General features: G+C 38.7%; 1 protein-coding gene across 1 annotated transcript in view; it reads right to left on the bottom strand.

Moving 5' to 3' along the window:
- Window positions 1-1,883: 1,883 nt before the first annotated feature.
- lig1 (ligase I, DNA, ATP-dependent) overlaps window positions 1,884-17,178 on the bottom strand; it is a 53,617-nt gene continuing 38,322 nt past the window's right edge. The window contains exons 24-27 of the mRNA XM_073490459.1: window positions 13,855-13,908; window positions 8,862-9,005; window positions 6,343-6,435; window positions 1,884-2,079 (exon numbers count right to left, since the gene is read on the bottom strand). Coding sequence (XP_073346560.1) covers window positions 2,005-2,079; window positions 6,343-6,435; window positions 8,862-9,005; window positions 13,855-13,908 — 366 coding nt within the window. The 3' untranslated portion in view covers window positions 1,884-2,004. The remainder of the gene's footprint in view (window positions 2,080-6,342; window positions 6,436-8,861; window positions 9,006-13,854; window positions 13,909-17,178) is intronic.

Genomic DNA, 17,178 nt, shown 5'->3' with positions numbered 1-17,178 from the left:
CCGACATCCGACATATTTAGAGTACAACTGAGGTCAACGGGTAACGTCATTAGGTTTGCAGGTACTGGATATTTGTCAATTTTGATCCAATGGTCGCACTAGATGAGAAGTCAGGGGATCAGAAAAGTTAACAGACGAAATCACTGCAACGTCAGCAAACTTGTTTATTTCTGTTGTCATTCTCAGTAATAGCTGTAACATTTAAAGATAAACAATTAAACTGTGGTCGGACCTATGTGACATTTCTGCTGCGCTTATTTTATCAATATATATTTTATCTGACACGTCCCAAGACAGCGCTGCAGGAGTGACAGCCTGTTGAAGCAGCTCTTGCTCACTGTTGAGCTTTTTCCCTTATCATTTTGTTTTTTCAATCTTTTATCCGGCGTAATATCACCAAAATGTGCAATTGGAAAAATTCAACTGTTGAGTTTGTTTTGTGTTTATATTGTTTGTATTCTTAGTGTTTTATTTTCCTCTTGTTCATATCTTGCTTTTTTATTTATGTATTGATTTTAGTATTATCTCTGTTTTTCTACCCCCTTTGCGGCTGTAACAATGCAACTTTCCCAGTTGTGGGACTAATAAAGGATTATCTTATCTTATGTACTTTGTTGCTTTGCTAGTGTCTTTGATATCTATCCAACAGCGACAGCCCGGACTGATAGTTTTGGGTAAACTCAAGCTGTCGTTTTATTTAGTCTGTGGCCCAATAGAAAAACTAGGTCTCCAAACTATCATTCATTAAAGTGTTATGAATGAGATATGAAGGCATCAAACATGCTTTTTAGATGAAAGAGATGTATACGCTTTGAAATGAAATCATGAAAATTACAATTAAAGTGTATGTGAGCTAGTGCGTGATGCAGGGGTTTTCTACCCGGAAGTTATTGTGAACATTGTTATGACTGTCATCATCACAAATCCTTCCAATAGTTGTCGAGATCATCAGTCTGGACTAAACTGTCAAACTGAGCGACAAACACTGTCATCCTGAGAGCTGACAGTGTAGCTTCACATCAGAGAACCACTGCCAAGATGCTCAAAGCTAGAAGAGTTTATTTAAAGTGATATGAGCAGTTTGCTGTCCAACGCTTCCTTGTTGTTTTAATGCAGCTCTGTCGCCCTTGCAATAATGTCAACCTCAAATTCTCCAGCAGTCACTCCCTCTGTTTGTCAATGTCAACCAAACATTTCCTGCACACTCACTCCACTTTGCATTTAATGCGATTCCGAGTTGCTTACGGCTCACACAGACGAAAGCACAAACACATCGCTAACCCCTAAGTGGTTCAATCTCCATTGCGGGCACACTCGCATCCTCTCACATGGCATCACTACGCAGGAAACTCTCAAAATCCTCTTTGCTTCTTCGTGTAATAACTGCTCGTCCTTGGCTCTCAAACTGACCCCCCTCCACACATCTCCAACAGTCCCTGATTGATTCAGGCTGGACAGTTAGTGGATTTCCATCATCTAATGCAAGCTGTGAGTGCTTCTCTTTTGTCCTGCTGTTTGAGCAACTGTCAGCTCCCGCGTCTTTTTCTACTTCTAATAACGTTTCAGGCAGCCGGCAATCTCCTTGGCTTGTCCTCTTATTAAGACACGCGCTGAATGCACTTCGCTGCCACCTTTTTTTGAGTGCTCGAGCAGAAATCAGGCCAGCTCTAAGTATTGGTATGCCGCCGTAGATTTCATGTTTTGCTGGGCAGTTTTGCAGAGTGAATTCTTGATGGGGATCTATTACCAGCAGGTACGCTGTAACTGCTGAGTCGATATTGTGTGTTTGGAATTGCGAGATGTTTACGCAATTTTGCCTCTGAAAAGGAAATCAGAGTCTGTATGGGAGCGGTGTCGATAAATCAATAACATAAACGACAGGATGCTTAAAACTGGCAAGAGCCTTTATTTTAATTGAACATTACAAAAAGAAAGAAGCTATTTACAATTATTTCTGAAATTGCATTTATTTATTTATTATTCCCAGCTGATGACCACAGACGATCAGTAGTAGTCCTCCGGGTCAACTTTCTCTCCCTGATTCTGGATCTGCTGCTGCTTCTTGTACAAATCAGCGATCTGCAGAGAGCAGAAGAGATGGACAGAGATCGAGAGGAAGAGAGATATTGAAAGAGAGAGAGAAGGAGGGGAGAGGGTTGGCATGAGAGAGCAAGCATGAAAGAGAGAAGGAGAGGGAGGGGGAGAAGATCATGAAGTCAGGTCAGTAACATGAAGAGGAAAAGCTAAAAATAACAGTTTGATTATTCATATCCCGGGCTTTGAAGTCGGTGACTCCCAGCTGCTGACTGGGAGACAGAGGTTGTGTTCACTTGAGCTCATCAGGGTTTGGGAGTGAGGGGGCGGGAGGCGGGACAATGAATAATGTGTGAACAGCGGGCCCACCCAGAATCAGCAGTATCAGTACCAGAGCAGCAGGGTGGCACAGAGAGGAGGAAAACAATGAAACATCACATTATTTCTCCAAAACAGGATCAAGGTAATGCTTTGATGCTCAGCCTAAAACCAAATGGGTCCAACTGGTTCAGCTCCCAGCTTTTCCTCATTCCCTCCGACTTAAGTGGCCATGTTTACATGCTGCTGCAACCAACAATTATTTTCTCCTTTAATCGATTATTTGTTTGGTCTAAAATGTCGATCAGTGTTTCCCAAAGCCCAAGATGACGTCCTCAAAAGTCTTGTCTTAACAACAACACAAAGATATTCAGTTTACAGTCATAGAGGAAGAAAGAAACGAGAAAATATTCACATTTAAGAAGCTGGAATCAGAGAATGTTTATTTTTTTCCCTTGAAAGATTACTCAAAATGATTGATCAATTACCAAAACAGTTGCAGATCAGTTTAATAGTTGATTTAATAATCAATTAGTTGATGCAGCACGTATCACAGCAATATTCCACTATTACTCAGAACATGACTTTATTCTTCACATTCCACTGATAGTCAGAATAGTCAGCATAAAAACATGTTAGGTAACCTCTCATCCAAGAAACAAGAAGCCTCTTGGATGAGAGTTGAGAGTTAGGGTATGTTTTTTGAGTGCGGCTGCAAGTTAACAGGAATATTAGTGGAATATTAATTTTCATTAGCCATGTAAACAGCTCATGAGAAATATTGTCTTTTTCGGAATAGGGGGGAACAAAACTATTTTATGCATGTTAAAATGGTAACTGATGTCAGGTCTCATTTTAATTATCTGCTAAATGAGAGAATATGACACAATGTGCGGTGTTAGCACAGTGCGTGTGCATCCTCAGACAAGAAGTGGCAGAAGTATCATTTAAATGCAGCTAATGTTCCAACCTGACTCCCAGCTGAGCACAAATTTAGACTCTACAGTTGACAGATGGCTCTTAATTCAAGTCAGTGAAAATTCACATAATAGATGTGTTTCTGACCTGAACAAAGTTATACTGGCTCAGGCTGGGGTTAAAAAGCAACAGTCCAGCCTTAGCTCGAAGTCAAAATCTTGCGTCATACCTGGCGGGAGTCTGGTTGCCAGTCAGCGTTTGTACATTCAGGGAAACTCCTCATGCTGCCGAGCGCGTCTTAAATGTTTCAGTAGAGAATCAAAGTTCGATAAGGAAGCCTGTGGTGGGCTGTGAGCACTTTCACAAACCAAATATAACCTTCCTGTCTGGACGGTGGTGGTTTTGTCAGTGTCAGTGAGGTTTGAGTATATAGCTATTTCCTTACCTCCTTACAGTAAACAAAGTGTTACTAGTTCCCATGAATTATCGACTACACCCACAGCATAAAGAGTATACTTTCTTTAAGAGGTTAAAAAGAATCATCTAGCAGTTGGTTAGCGTGAGGAGCTTTCTTTTTTTTTTTTTTTTTTTTAATAAACATTTATTTTTGCATTAAAGCAATTGGAAAATGCCCATCACAACTTCACAGAACTCAAGGTGATGTTGGCTTTGAAAAAAAGTTCAAAACTCATTTTCAATTTACAACGACTGAGGAGCTTTTATTGAGGCGATTTCAGGTCAATTTTACTTTATAAATCAAAATAACTGCTCATAATGTTTTACAGCTGAAATGTTTAGTCAGTTATTCTTAATTCTAATGGATCAATATAAAATTCAGATCAGATATTCTGTCTGAGGCAATGTGATTGTGAATTTGGGCTGTATAAATAAAATTGATTTGATTTGATTTTACTGCGTTCAACTTCTCTAATGTGAGGATTTGTTAATTGTTCTTCCGTTACATTATAGATAAATACACATCTTTGGCTCTATGGCTGTTGGTCAAACAAAACAAGATTTGCAAAGATGTCATATTGTGACTTTTTTCACAATCTTTTGACATTTTAAAGCTCAAATGATTTAGGATTAATCTTGAAATGCAATCGATAAAGAGAAGAATTGCTTGTTGTAGGCCAAATTACCTTTTTTTGTTGTCACTTAACTAATTGTTTCAGCACTCTTAATAAGGGCTGCAACTAACAATTATGTTCATCATATATACAGTTCACTCTTAAGTCTATAAAAAGGCAAAAAAACAAGAAAATGCTCAATACAATTCCCAGAGCCTGAAGTGAAGTCTTTAAACTGCTTCTTATGTCCAACCAACAGTCCAAAACCCAGAAACTCTTCAGTTACTGTCATCAGTGACAAAGGAAAGCAGCAAATCCTCACATTTAAGAAGCTGAAACCAGGAAATGTTTCCTTGAAAAAAGTTGATTTGTCAATTATCCAAATATTTTCATTAGTTAATATGAACAAAGACTAGGGACTGAAGTCGGTCAGTTAGTTTCTAGTTGCTATTGTGAAAAAATACCTATCACAACTTCACAGAACTCAAGGTGATGTCGGCTTTGAAGAAAAGTTAAAAACTCAATATTCAATTACGACGACTGAGAAGCTTTTATTGTGGTGATTGTAGTTTATTTCTACTTTATAAATCAAAACAATTTTCATCATTTTCAGAGATGAAATGTTTGGACATGTAATTTTGATATTATTGGATCAATATAAAATATAAAATTCGTCAGAGACTAATCCGAGAATCTTAATCATTAAAGCAATTCTTTAAGCAAAACAGCCAAACATGTGCTGCTTTCAGCTTCTCTGATGTGAGGATTTATTGTTTTTTCTTCTATTACATAATAGAAAAATAAAAATGTTTGGCTTGTCAGCTGTTGATCAGGAAAAAACAAGCATTACAAAGATATTGGGCTTTAAAAAAAATGTGAGACAGCTTATAGATCAAATTATTTTTGATTAATTTTGAACTGCAGACTAATCAATAATGAGAACAATCGTTTGTTTTGTTTGTTGTAGGCCAAATTATTTTGTTGTTGCTTAACTAATTGTTTCAGCACTCAGAGCCTGAAGTGACGTCTTCAAGTTGCTTCTTTTGTCCAACCAACAGTCCAAAACCTAAAGATTCTTCATTTATTAACGAAAATGTGTTGATTATCAAAATAATTTCGAACAGCTCTAGAGTTAATACGTACATAGAGTTTAGACAAAAGTTGTTCCAGTCTTTATGCTACAAGACAAATCTGAAGAATTGAGTTTATATAAGGTATTCCATATTGCAACAGAGGGATGTGTGCATTGACTTGTAATTCAGGTTGGGTTGACTCATAAATAAATGATATGCTGCTGGGTCGGCAGGCAGGTCACAGAGAAGCAAGTAAAGATCATTTTAGAATAAATAAAACATCTTAAATCATTGAAACTTAATTTATGTCTTTGGCAAAGCTTATTGTAACTGTGTTGATCGTGGCTTCCTTTCACATACAGCGCTAAAACAAGAGACAGCCAATGATTAAGAAATAAAAGAATTATGTAAAGTAGAGTTACTGGTTGGTGTGTATTCCAGTCAAGGTATAGCTGACCGACACGTTGCTAGAGAACCATTTAATTCACTGTTTGCTGCCACACAATATATTCTCCACCACAGATCTCCATAGGTGCTGCTCTACCTCACTGTTATACAGTGTTGTTCATGCTGGAGGCCACTGCATAAACCCATGATAGTATAAAAGAAGACTGTCCTTGTGGTACTGTTCACCCTTGAAATTTTGCAGGACAGCTCTTGTGAGGTGACCATGATGATGATGATGATGATGATGATGATGATGATGATGATGATGATGATGATGCAGCATTTCTACACGGTACTTCAAGTAACATGGCCAAACAAACACTTGATTGAATTCTTACTGGTTTACAGAACAAGTCTGACCTTGTTTCACCTCCAGAGCCTTCACACACGCTCTGCAGATAGTATTTGATGTATTTCATCTGTACTACACAACCCTGTTTTTTTCTTTGTTTTTACCCCTCAGTACAGGTGGCGTGATGTACCTGAGCTCCGCTCGTGGCGTCCTCGGGCTTCTTGTCATCTCTGATCCGAAGGAAGCGGGGGAACCTCAGAGAAATGCCCTTTTCTGGATCCACCTGAGGGCAGACACAATCACAGTCAGTTAACAGCAGACAGCCATTGATGCATGTGAGGATTTGTCCTTTTTTACACGTACTGTACTGACCTCCGACATGTGTTGAATAAATGTTTCAAGCTATTAGAATCCCCTTTTGTTCAACGCTTTAAAACATCAAAGACTGAATGATTTTTTTTAAAAAAGGGATGGGTTTTAAAACCTTTTCAGTTCCAGGACAAAAACTGTGCTTTTGTCCTACTTCCATTTATCTGCCTCTAAGATTCTCTCATTACCCTAAAATATGGATGCATTGCATTTTACTTTTAAGAATAACCAGGGCAATTTGAGAATAATAAAAAAAAAAAGTTGGCTGTGAATAATTGCACTCATGGTTTTTGATGGATCATAAGTAGGTAGACAAATTCTGTTACAAAATGCATTTTATTGAAATTCTGAGGGTGTCAAATCTGATGGCTCACTACAGAGCGATAGTCACACCAATGAGTGAATATTATGAGATTGTGGGTGAAACTGGCAGCAACTGTGGGCTAAGAACAGCCTCATAATTAGGGATAGACTGATTATTCACTATCAGATTACCAGATCTGACATTCAGCATATTCATGATTATCAGCTGTAGTAGTAGTAGTAGTAGTAGTAAGTTTTTCGTTACATTTCAGATAAAACAGATGCATCACTTTGGATCTGATGCCAAATAATCATGAGGTATTCATAATCTGAATCTGCAAAGTAACTAGTAACTAAAGTAATCAAATAAATGTAGCAGAGTAGAAAAGTAAAATATTTGCCTCAAAGTTTTAGTGGAGTGGAAGTATAAAGTAACAGAATATAGAAACATTGAAGTACAAGTACCTCAAAATTGTACAAGATCAAGATTATTCTAAATTATGACTTTCAATTATGATTTTCATTTATACTGCAAATGTATATTGGTTCCAAATATCAGTTATCTGCTCCTTCACTACTAATAATCTATAAAAAACTGAAAAACCATATCAGTCAACACTTCTAATAATTAAAAAATGTGATTTAGCTCAACAAAAAACATGAACAAGTAACTTCTATTCAAGTCAAACCATGTCATTAACAGGGGTGGGAACCACAGAGAAACTCTCGATATGCTCCAGACGATAAATATGCTATCAGAACACATCGATTCTGTGATAATCAATACATTGTGAAACAACCTTCAAATGAAACATCAAGATATCCGTCTAATTGAAGAATACAAAATACCCCTAAAAAGGCAAAGTGCAGAAATTGTGTATTCATTCACTTCATTGTGATCAGTTTCACAGAATTTGACATGAGCTGTGATGAAACTGTATAAAAAAAAGTTCAGAGTCTTAGCTGAGTGCCTCTTTACCTCAAACACACTGACTGCAACTTGCCCTCGTCCATGTGTTTCATGTAGAAGAGCCAAAAACTGGAAAAACGCTGAACTGCCAGAAAGTTAAAAGGATACAACTATGGCTCATTAAACTCTTTTCAATCTGTGTAAATGTAGTTTACAGACGTTTAAACCGCAAGGACTCATGAAGTAGTGACTCTGGCAAGTCAAACTTTCAGGAACATTTATAGCTCATGCATGTTTTAATAAAAATCTTGATATCTGGCGACTGACATGATGACTGAAAGAGATATACACCGATCGGTTTAAGCCGATTAGTTGTGGAATATGTTTTGCTCTAGTTATGGTTATATCCTGAGACAATGTTGGTGATGGCATTGGCAGCCAATGTGTGTGTACACAAGTGCTACTGGTAGTGTTAAAATTTCCCATTAGATATGAGAGCTCTGACGTAATTTCTTTCCATTGTTTCTACCAGCTTTTGAAAGAAAGAAAAAGCTGCAGCTAAAAATGTTTAAAGCCACACAGTAATCTGACAAATTACCAGGTGGTTGATGATATGTCAAGTGTAGATAAAACTAATCCTCTTAGCGGGGGTCTTATTTGTCTACAACAACTCTTTCAGCCGTCTCAAATACATGTGTTTGAAAGTGACGTAAATGGAAGGTTTATTGTGAATGAATGAAACCTCTTTTAACCTTTACATTCAGATTTTGAGAACTAAATACAATAAAAACATGCTTAACAATTTCTTTCTTCCTGTAAATGTTTTCAGATAGATATAATGAGTTTATCACGGTGTCATTTTACATCAGCTTTGGTTAAAATGTGAGCTGTATGCTGTTAATGTTCCTGTTAATGCGCACTGTGGGACTGATTCCAGCATGCAGCCAGACAGCGGGTAATAACAAGTATCTGTTCCATTAAATCCAGCATCTTTTACAGCAGTTTTAATAACTCAATTAAGAGGCGCTAATTGTGACTTTTCATTGCAGGCAACAGACCATAACAGGCAGAATTTATCAGTGGAAACACATAAGGAGGGGCGGGGGGGATTAACATAATGAACTGACCATTCCCATGGCAGCCTTGTAGACGGGCGACAGCGACAGGTCGGCGCACTTCACCTCCCAAACCTGCACGGCGTCCAGCCACACGTCGGGCTCTGCCGACTGGTCGAAGCGGTAGTAGGCGCGTGGCTTCTGGAGAATGTGCTCCTAAAGGAAATAGAATAGATAATGACCATTTTCATTAAAATTATATCACACGTTAATTTAAAAGAAATAAATAAATTAAGAAGCAATCACAGGAGCGTAAAGGGATGAGACAAAACAACAAATGTTCAACTCATGATTTATTCACATTTTAAAATCTAAACACAGACGAGCAAAATGTAAAAAAATAGGTCAATGCATTCACAGAGAACCTGATAAAGAGACAGTGACAGAGTGGCTGCCCCTGCTGAATCCTGCTGCTGCCTCACAATCACCTTCCAAGAGACTGCACACCGTTTGAACACTCTCATTCAAATGATGCCTTCTTACCTGAGGGGCAACATGAGAGTGTGATTTTCAAAAAAAAACACATCATCACATGCCGACATGACAGATTTCAATCACAAACACCTTGATATGCACAGATTTGTTACCCGATATTCACCTCTTAAGATAAAACAGCCATAAACCTCGCAGCTGAGCTCCACCAATCTGTTCCTGTGCTGTAAGCAAACCGTCAACTTCTAAAATATTTACTAGTGCCTTTTTTTTCCAATTTGACACAAGTTATCATTCTGTCAGCATTTACAAAAATGACACCCCTCTTGTTTCAGTGTATTTCAGCTAGTGAGACTCTGGATCAGTGTAATGTTAACTAGACTGCCGCAGTGTCCACAGAACTGGGTCATAGTTAAGTAATGCTGGGAGAAGAAGGCTCCAGCAGGAGTGGTGCTGGTTTTCTCACACACATTATTTATACTGTAGGCATTCAAGTGACACTCTTATACGGAGTGAATTACAATGAACGAGCCGGTAGGCGTGTAGAGTCTCCTCAAACATCGCTGCCGATAGACGAGTTAGAGATGCACCTTTATACTTTATATGACAGGTCAGGCATCAGCTGAACGAGGCTGAAATATTTAATCTAGACTCTGATAGGAATAAAAAACAGTGCAATTTTACAAATTACAAGAGTCTTTTCAAATCAGTTTGGGATCTCAGGGCTTCTGAAGACCTGGATTAGGCTGGACGAGCTGTATGGAGCCAGTCTTTGTTTTCATTGGTTGTTTTTTTACATTTTAAAACAAGTCACCATCTACTTCAGTTGTTTGCTGCAACACTGTTTTGCTGTAAAGCTCCAGAAATGTTTTTTGGACTACAAAACTTCTCATCGACATGAGGTAAGCACGCAGTGTATCTTTTGAATTTGCATCGAGGCTAAATGTAAACAGCAGCAACAAGATGGTGATGATGGGTTGGCATCTTCACATTAAAAGTTCGACATTTGGGGAACACTGTCCAACTGTGACAGTGGGAGCACCAAAAATTGACGATGCAAACAGAGGCCACCTCTTCTCATCCAGCTGTAGTCCTGCACTCTGTTGGCCTGGAAAGCTGTCTGTCCTTTAAGTGCAACAGCTTGATCTTCAATGTTGTGGTGGAGACAAGTCTCTGAAAAAATGTGGGCACAACAGTCTCTGGTTTCTAGTTGCTTGGCCATCCTGAGTGCCATTTGTCAATTTCCTTTGCCTGTGACCAGACATTAGCCAGGAGCAGCCTTAAAACCATGCTGGATTAGTACGGCTCTTATTCCGACTCTCTTCCTCCCTGGGGCAGTCCGGCTGGTCCGACTGGATGGTCGAAAGATGCCATAGGCAGTGATCATCTCAAAGTTTGCTGCTCTTAATCCATAACACTGTTTTTTTTTCTCCAATGCTAATGAAAGTATTTCGCCATAGGCAGTACGTGTTTCAACTATACTGTAAAGCTGAAAAAATAAGCCATTGCCCCAGCCGTTAAGACACTTATTAAGGAGAGAAATTATCTATTAAGTACAGGTGTTGTTGCTGGAGGAAGCGACACAGTTATTTCAGACCATTCAGCAATAATGGTAAGCTAAAAAAAAGTTTGACTTCTTCTTAAGTAGAAGGGAGATTTTATAACATCAAAGGGAAAATACATCAGCAGGAGCCAATCAGTGGCTTCTTAAGTAAAGCAAATGGCCACTACAGGATGTCACCTGATACTTAAATATAAAGTTAGGTAAAGGTAAGGCGAATTCCAGTTAAATACACATGAGTCTTTGCATATATTCTCTTGTAAAAGCCTTTGGCCATCAGCTCAAATGAGTGTAACTTCTCTTGTTCCTGTTTTAAGTTTAAATGTGAAAAATCTGTGCAGGAAGTGCTGAGTTTGCACTCAACGGAACATGATTAGTGAATGAGAAGTGTATTTCTGCTGGGAGAGAAAAACTCAAGAGCAGCAGAGTGTTGAGTCTGGCATAACTGTTATTGTACTGATGGAAGTGGTGGATGAACACAAGGACACCGTTTGAGAAATTATAGTATTTTCATAGTTTTGGTCGTCATTTCTATCAATCATTACAACTTTGCACACAACAAGTTAATATATGAGGTATTTCTTGGAAATGGTGACACTAAAAATATGTGCAAAACAAACCCCAAGGTTAGCTAAATATATCTGAAAACGAAGGCGAAAAATAAAAGTTACATCCCAAACTGTGTTGTTCAGACCCATAATAGGTAACGGACCAGCTTCTACGTTTAACTTCAATCTACTTAATCTACTTCAGTTGTCCTCTTGGATCCACACTCTTCACATATATTTTATAACCTACTTGTATCAGATATTTTGTCATTGTAATCTGTATACTCTTATTTTGCAGGGCATCTATTGGCTGTCTGTCTGTCCTGAGAGAGAGGGATCCCTCCTCAGTGCCTTTTCCTGAAGTTTCTTCCTTTGTTAAAAGAGTTGTTCTTGTGGGGAGATTTTCCTTATTCAAATCCAAGGGTCTACTGAAAAGCCCAGAGAGATAATGCGATTTGTGATTTCAGGCTATATAAATAAAACTAACTGGACTAGACTTGCTGTAGTTGTGTAGTGTCAATATCTTGGGCACTCCGTCTTTCAGTATTATCTTCAAATTAAGAGATTCTTGCTGTCTGACTGTGTCATAGCAATGCTGCCAGATTCTTGATCTCAGCCATTTACTTAGTGAGTACAACCAAAGGAAGAAAAGAAAAAATTCTTGACTGTTTGGTTGGTCTTCATAGTGTCAAACAGTTTCCCGTTTTCTTGTAAGAATTCTTGAGTGACAGCCAAAAATGTGTTGTGACTCTGATCTCTGACCACCAAATTCTAATCAGTTCATCCTTGAGTTATTGTGGATATTTGTACAAAATTTGAAGAAATTTCTTCAAGGCAATTTTGAGATATTGATTCACAATAAAGGGACGGATGTACGGACAACCTGAAAACAATGCCTCCAGCCATGGCTCCCGCCAGCGTGGAGGCATAAAAAAATCCAAAAACATATTCAGGTCGAATACACAGAAGACTAAAATATTTGCATATTTATTTACAAAATAATAGTCAATTCATTTTCTCCTTTTTTAACTAATTAGTTAATCATCTAATTGTTTCAGCTTTAGTGCAGTTAACAGCCTCGAGTTCAACACATAAAGAATACTCAGTTACTCACACTAAGCAAATTGAAAAGAAAAAAGCAGCTCTGGTTTGTGCTAATGTAACAAAAAAAACATGGATACAGAAAAAGAAGGGGGGTATGTACATCAGTGTATCGCACGTTACAGCACAGCACCTCGCCACCCAGAGGAGTGTGTACAGAGCCAATTGTCTCCGTGTCTGGAATTCCATCGGCCTGCAGCACTGCAACCAAAGCAACACGGCCGCACCAGCAGCTTGCCTTAATTCACCATCCATCACTTTCAGATGGAGGGCTTCATTACAAAGCACTACAGTACAAGCTGTATTGGTCTGGGGCAGAAAAAAAAAGGTTACACCGCCTTCTCAATCACTGTTTCACTCCGATTCTGCACCGTGCAGCAGTTTGTACCACTGACTCTAAACCATTAACCTTCAAAATATTACTTTAAGGTTATATGATCCCGAAACACTACAGTGTGTAGCAGGTTTGATCAGTGAATATGATCTCGCAGTTAGTCACTTTCATAAACAGATGACTGCATTTATAAAAAGTCTCTCTGCTCTTAATTCCTTAAAAGCAGGTCTAAATTTAGCCGATGAAGTTAACAGAGTACCCAAATGAATTGTGACTCTCACAACAGCTATCATTTCCAGAGAGCTGTTGTCAATTTCTTCAAAAGTTGCTGCTCTGTCGCTCTGGAACGAACCTCTTCAAATGTAAATTGAAAAGGCAATTCATTTCCCAACGTCAGAGCATGCCTGCACAGTTACTCCAAACGCAGATTTGTTTTGAAGTAGTTTATGATCTCTGTCCAATGTTTTCCAAGAAGGCACTAAACTCACACATTTGCAAGCAATTGTTACTTCAAAGCCAAATTATTTGTATTTCGGTGATTTCTTTTGGGAGATACATGAGAAGTTTAGGATACTAGACACGATGTGTACAAGCCTGAAGGAGAAAAAAAATGATTTCCTGTAATACCTCAGCTTATTTCTGTGACTTCTCTCATTTTGACAACTTAAAAGGTACCTGGAGGCGTCAGTTACAAAATGATTGCAGTATCCTAGTTGCATTTTAGGTGTATGTTTGCACACTGGCTATCTCATTTTGGTCAGAAAATCTCAATATATTTCAGAGAATAAAGAATTAAAATGAGGGTATGATTATTTGTAGGACGAAGGGGCTCCGAAGACCCTCATTACAGCTCTTTTAACCTCAAAAATGACCCTGAGTCGGTTTTTAAAGTGAAGAAACTGTGGCTGCAGAATGTTAAGAACCCAGGTTAGGATTTTAAAAAATGAAGGCATCAATGTGAGAAAACAGGTGTTGAAGTTGTGAATTTTAACTGAGCTTGTACGTGTGACAGACTCTTTGCCTCTTTACCTTTAAGAACTTGTAATGCTGCTCCAGATCTTCATCCTTGAAGCCTGTCCCGATCTGCAAGAGAAGAAAGGAGATAAGAAAGACACACACGCTCAGATATACACATACACATATTCCCTCATGGTGAGACAGCAGATATTTGGCAGCGAGCGGCAGAACACATAACAGCAAGCAAATCCGCCCCCCTTATACCACGAGCGCCTTGTCTGCCTGCCTCGCCTGAAGCGTCATGTCACCTCTCAGAAGACCTGAGCCCCGCTGGGACACGAAAATCACCGAGCGGGCTGACATGCACAGAAAGGCAAAGAAAAAAGGCACTGTATCATGCAAATATAGCATTTTGCAGCTCACAGACAGATTCTAAAAAGGTGAATTCTGCAGGTGTCCACCAACAGCTTTGTGTTTATTAAGCCTGCAGTCGCCACAAACGGGTTTAGAGGTGTTTCATTCAACTGTGACACCTTTATGGGTTTAGTTTTATCCATCTGACAAGGCCAAGAAGTCCTCTGTCAGGCCAACTGTTAGAAGACCCTGATATGAAACAGCTACTTCACAGCAAATAACCCTGCAGGTGCTCTTTCTTTGAAAGAAGTACAAGGAAGTGTTTGTTTTGTTAAATGGCATAATCAGACCCCTACAGCAACTCGATTCGATCAATACAGAATTGTGGTTGTGTGCGTGCGCTTTTGTTAACTATTAAAGATCTTTTCCAGTACAAACACTGACCCTGTCGGGACCAGCAGTCCTCATGTGGACCAAAGCCTGGTCTAAATGCGGCAAATGGGTCATAGTTAAGGTTAAGTTTGGGCATAAAGTTGTTTTGGTTAAGGTTTGGGTAAGGGTTAGGTTGTCCACAATGAATGGAAGCCAATTTAAAGCCTAACAAGGATAGCTGTGCAGGATGTGTGGTCTATTTTTACTATATTTGTGGGGCCAAACAGCTTCGTGAGGACTCAAGTACTGGACTCCATAACATAAATCATTAAATTCTAGGTTGAAGATTTGGGTTATGGTTATGCTAAGGGTCAGGCAAGTAGTGGTTAAGGTTAGGCTCCAGCAAATGAATGCAAGTCTTGGATGTCCCAAAAAGTGAAGAAAAATAGGACGAATGTGCGTGTATGTGTATGAGGGCTTATGGTAGTAACAGGCAGGGCTGGATAACAGTAGACAACTGAGTAATGGCTTAATTTAAGGAATTTTAACATGTTTCTTCTAGAAACCTTTTCATCTCCGTTACTAAATAGTTTCCAGCATTGAGAACGCACTCACAAGGAGTTGCAGATCAGATTGGCTTCAATGCAAATCCATTAAAATTAAACATGTCTCAGATCACAGCTTTTGATTTAGTTTGGTGAAGAATATCGAGACATTTTGGTTATAGTCTTTTCTCCTTTTTATATGTATGGTCATTTATTATTCTCTTGTACATTTATGAAAAAATGAATCTAAAAAGAGGATCAAGTTTTGGATCCCTTGTGATGTATAAGTCACATGTCTGATCAAAGAACTGCCTATGAGGAAACCAGAATCAGCCGCAGACACGACCCTGATGTAGTAGACAGCGTTTTGTGAATAAAGCGTGGGGTAACTGACAAGAGTTACAGTGCGTTTTAATTGTTACGATGCACATGACCTTTGTCTCAAAAATAAAAAAGCTGACTCAAAGCAGAATGTAAATTTGATCAAAACAGAAGACAGAACACATTTTGGGTGGTACTCAAAGTATTGACATTCAATACTTGGCTCTACAGTCACAACAGAGAGAAGACAATTCAAATGCTGTATGCAATTTCATTTCTTGTTATCCTGGCTGATATTTCTGTTGTGTTTGAAGGGATGATATATCTAACTTTGCTTTTTGAAGGCGTGTGATTTTTCTTCATTGAATCTAACATTCACACAAACCTGCTGCTCAGTCACCCTGCCTCAAACTACAGACAAGCATAATAGCCAATAGTCAAGGAAAAAAGTGCAAAAAAAAGACTAAATAAGACCATAAATAACCTAGACTGGCACTCAATAGAGCTCATACCTCCACCAAGGCTGAACAGTCCCCCTTAATTTAATCAAGCTTAATCCAATATCAAACTCAATAGCCCTGAATAGCTCTAAATCTTAACCACTCATAACTGATTAACCATTATTTAAGCTCAATAGATCTAGGACCTGCATCAAATTGTACTCAATCATAGATACCATCCACTTAAATATGCCTGATTTTTTTCATCAAGATCCATGCATTATTCCCTGAGAACTTGAAAACCTGAAAACGAAAATCGAAAAAAAAACGCCCTCTCTTGCAATGTTAAAGAAAGTGAGAAAGTATGCCTAGATCCGTCCCTTTTATCAGGATCTGCACCAAAAGTTCACTGGGTCTATTCTGGGCTGAGACCCATCCTCCATCCAAGTTTGGTGGAAATCAATTCATTCGTTTTTGTGTTATGCTGCTAAAGGACACTGGTGAAGACAACCTCCTTGCCAGAGGTAATGAATTCTGTTTAGCTAGAATTTAAACTGATGTTTCCACTGCCTTTAATATAACAGTATGTCAGTACCAATAATCACTAAATATACAATGTATCAGCCTTTTGTGAGTTCATGTGATAGCTCTGAATTTAAAGTTATGTTTGGAGTACAAATAACAAGTTGTCCTGTCTTTTTGTTCTCTGTTCGGGGAGTCTTTGTGAACTGTGTCTGAGTGGCCTGCTCCTGCATCTGCTGAGGACTCATGTCTCGCTCAAGGACATTTCAGCCGGATGTATAGTTGAGATTACATTTGGGAAATGGAAATGTGGGTTGAAGTCTGCTTTCAGCCACTGAAATTGAGGGTTCCTGAAGTTACTATGTCAAGGACAACAAGATCACTTTTTAAGGGGCTATGCCTTTGTTTTATGGCTGACATTGAAGAGTGAAAGAGAAAAAGACAGATGACAAGCAGCACACAGGAACTGCTGGCGCTGCAGTCACATGATACACATCCTAAACCACCAGACAGCTGGGACGTGCCACAGACGCCATTTATTATAGAGACTGATTTTATATCATCTATATGGAGAGATTTCTTTGTTCTTTAAAATCAACATTTTCCTGCAGTGGACACAGACCTTTTCGAAGATAAAATGTGTCTGAATGAAGCACATCAGCACCACTTTCATCCAAAAGAGACAAAATAGGACAAAAAAAGCACATACTCTCTTGGCTCTGTCAAGTCTTTCACTGTTGTGACAGTGATGGCAACACTCACTCAACACTGCAGAGTGTCAGGCAGCTTTAGTATTTCAAAGTAACTAGTAACTTTAGATGTCAGATAAATGTAGTGTAGTA

Source organism: Pagrus major, chromosome 21 (genome assembly GCF_040436345.1).
Source record: "Pagrus major chromosome 21, Pma_NU_1.0".
NCBI classification, from domain to species: domain Eukaryota; kingdom Metazoa; phylum Chordata; class Actinopteri; order Spariformes; family Sparidae; genus Pagrus; species Pagrus major.
The sequence above is the reverse complement of the archived record's forward strand: the minus strand, read 5'-3'. Positions and strand labels throughout refer to the sequence as shown.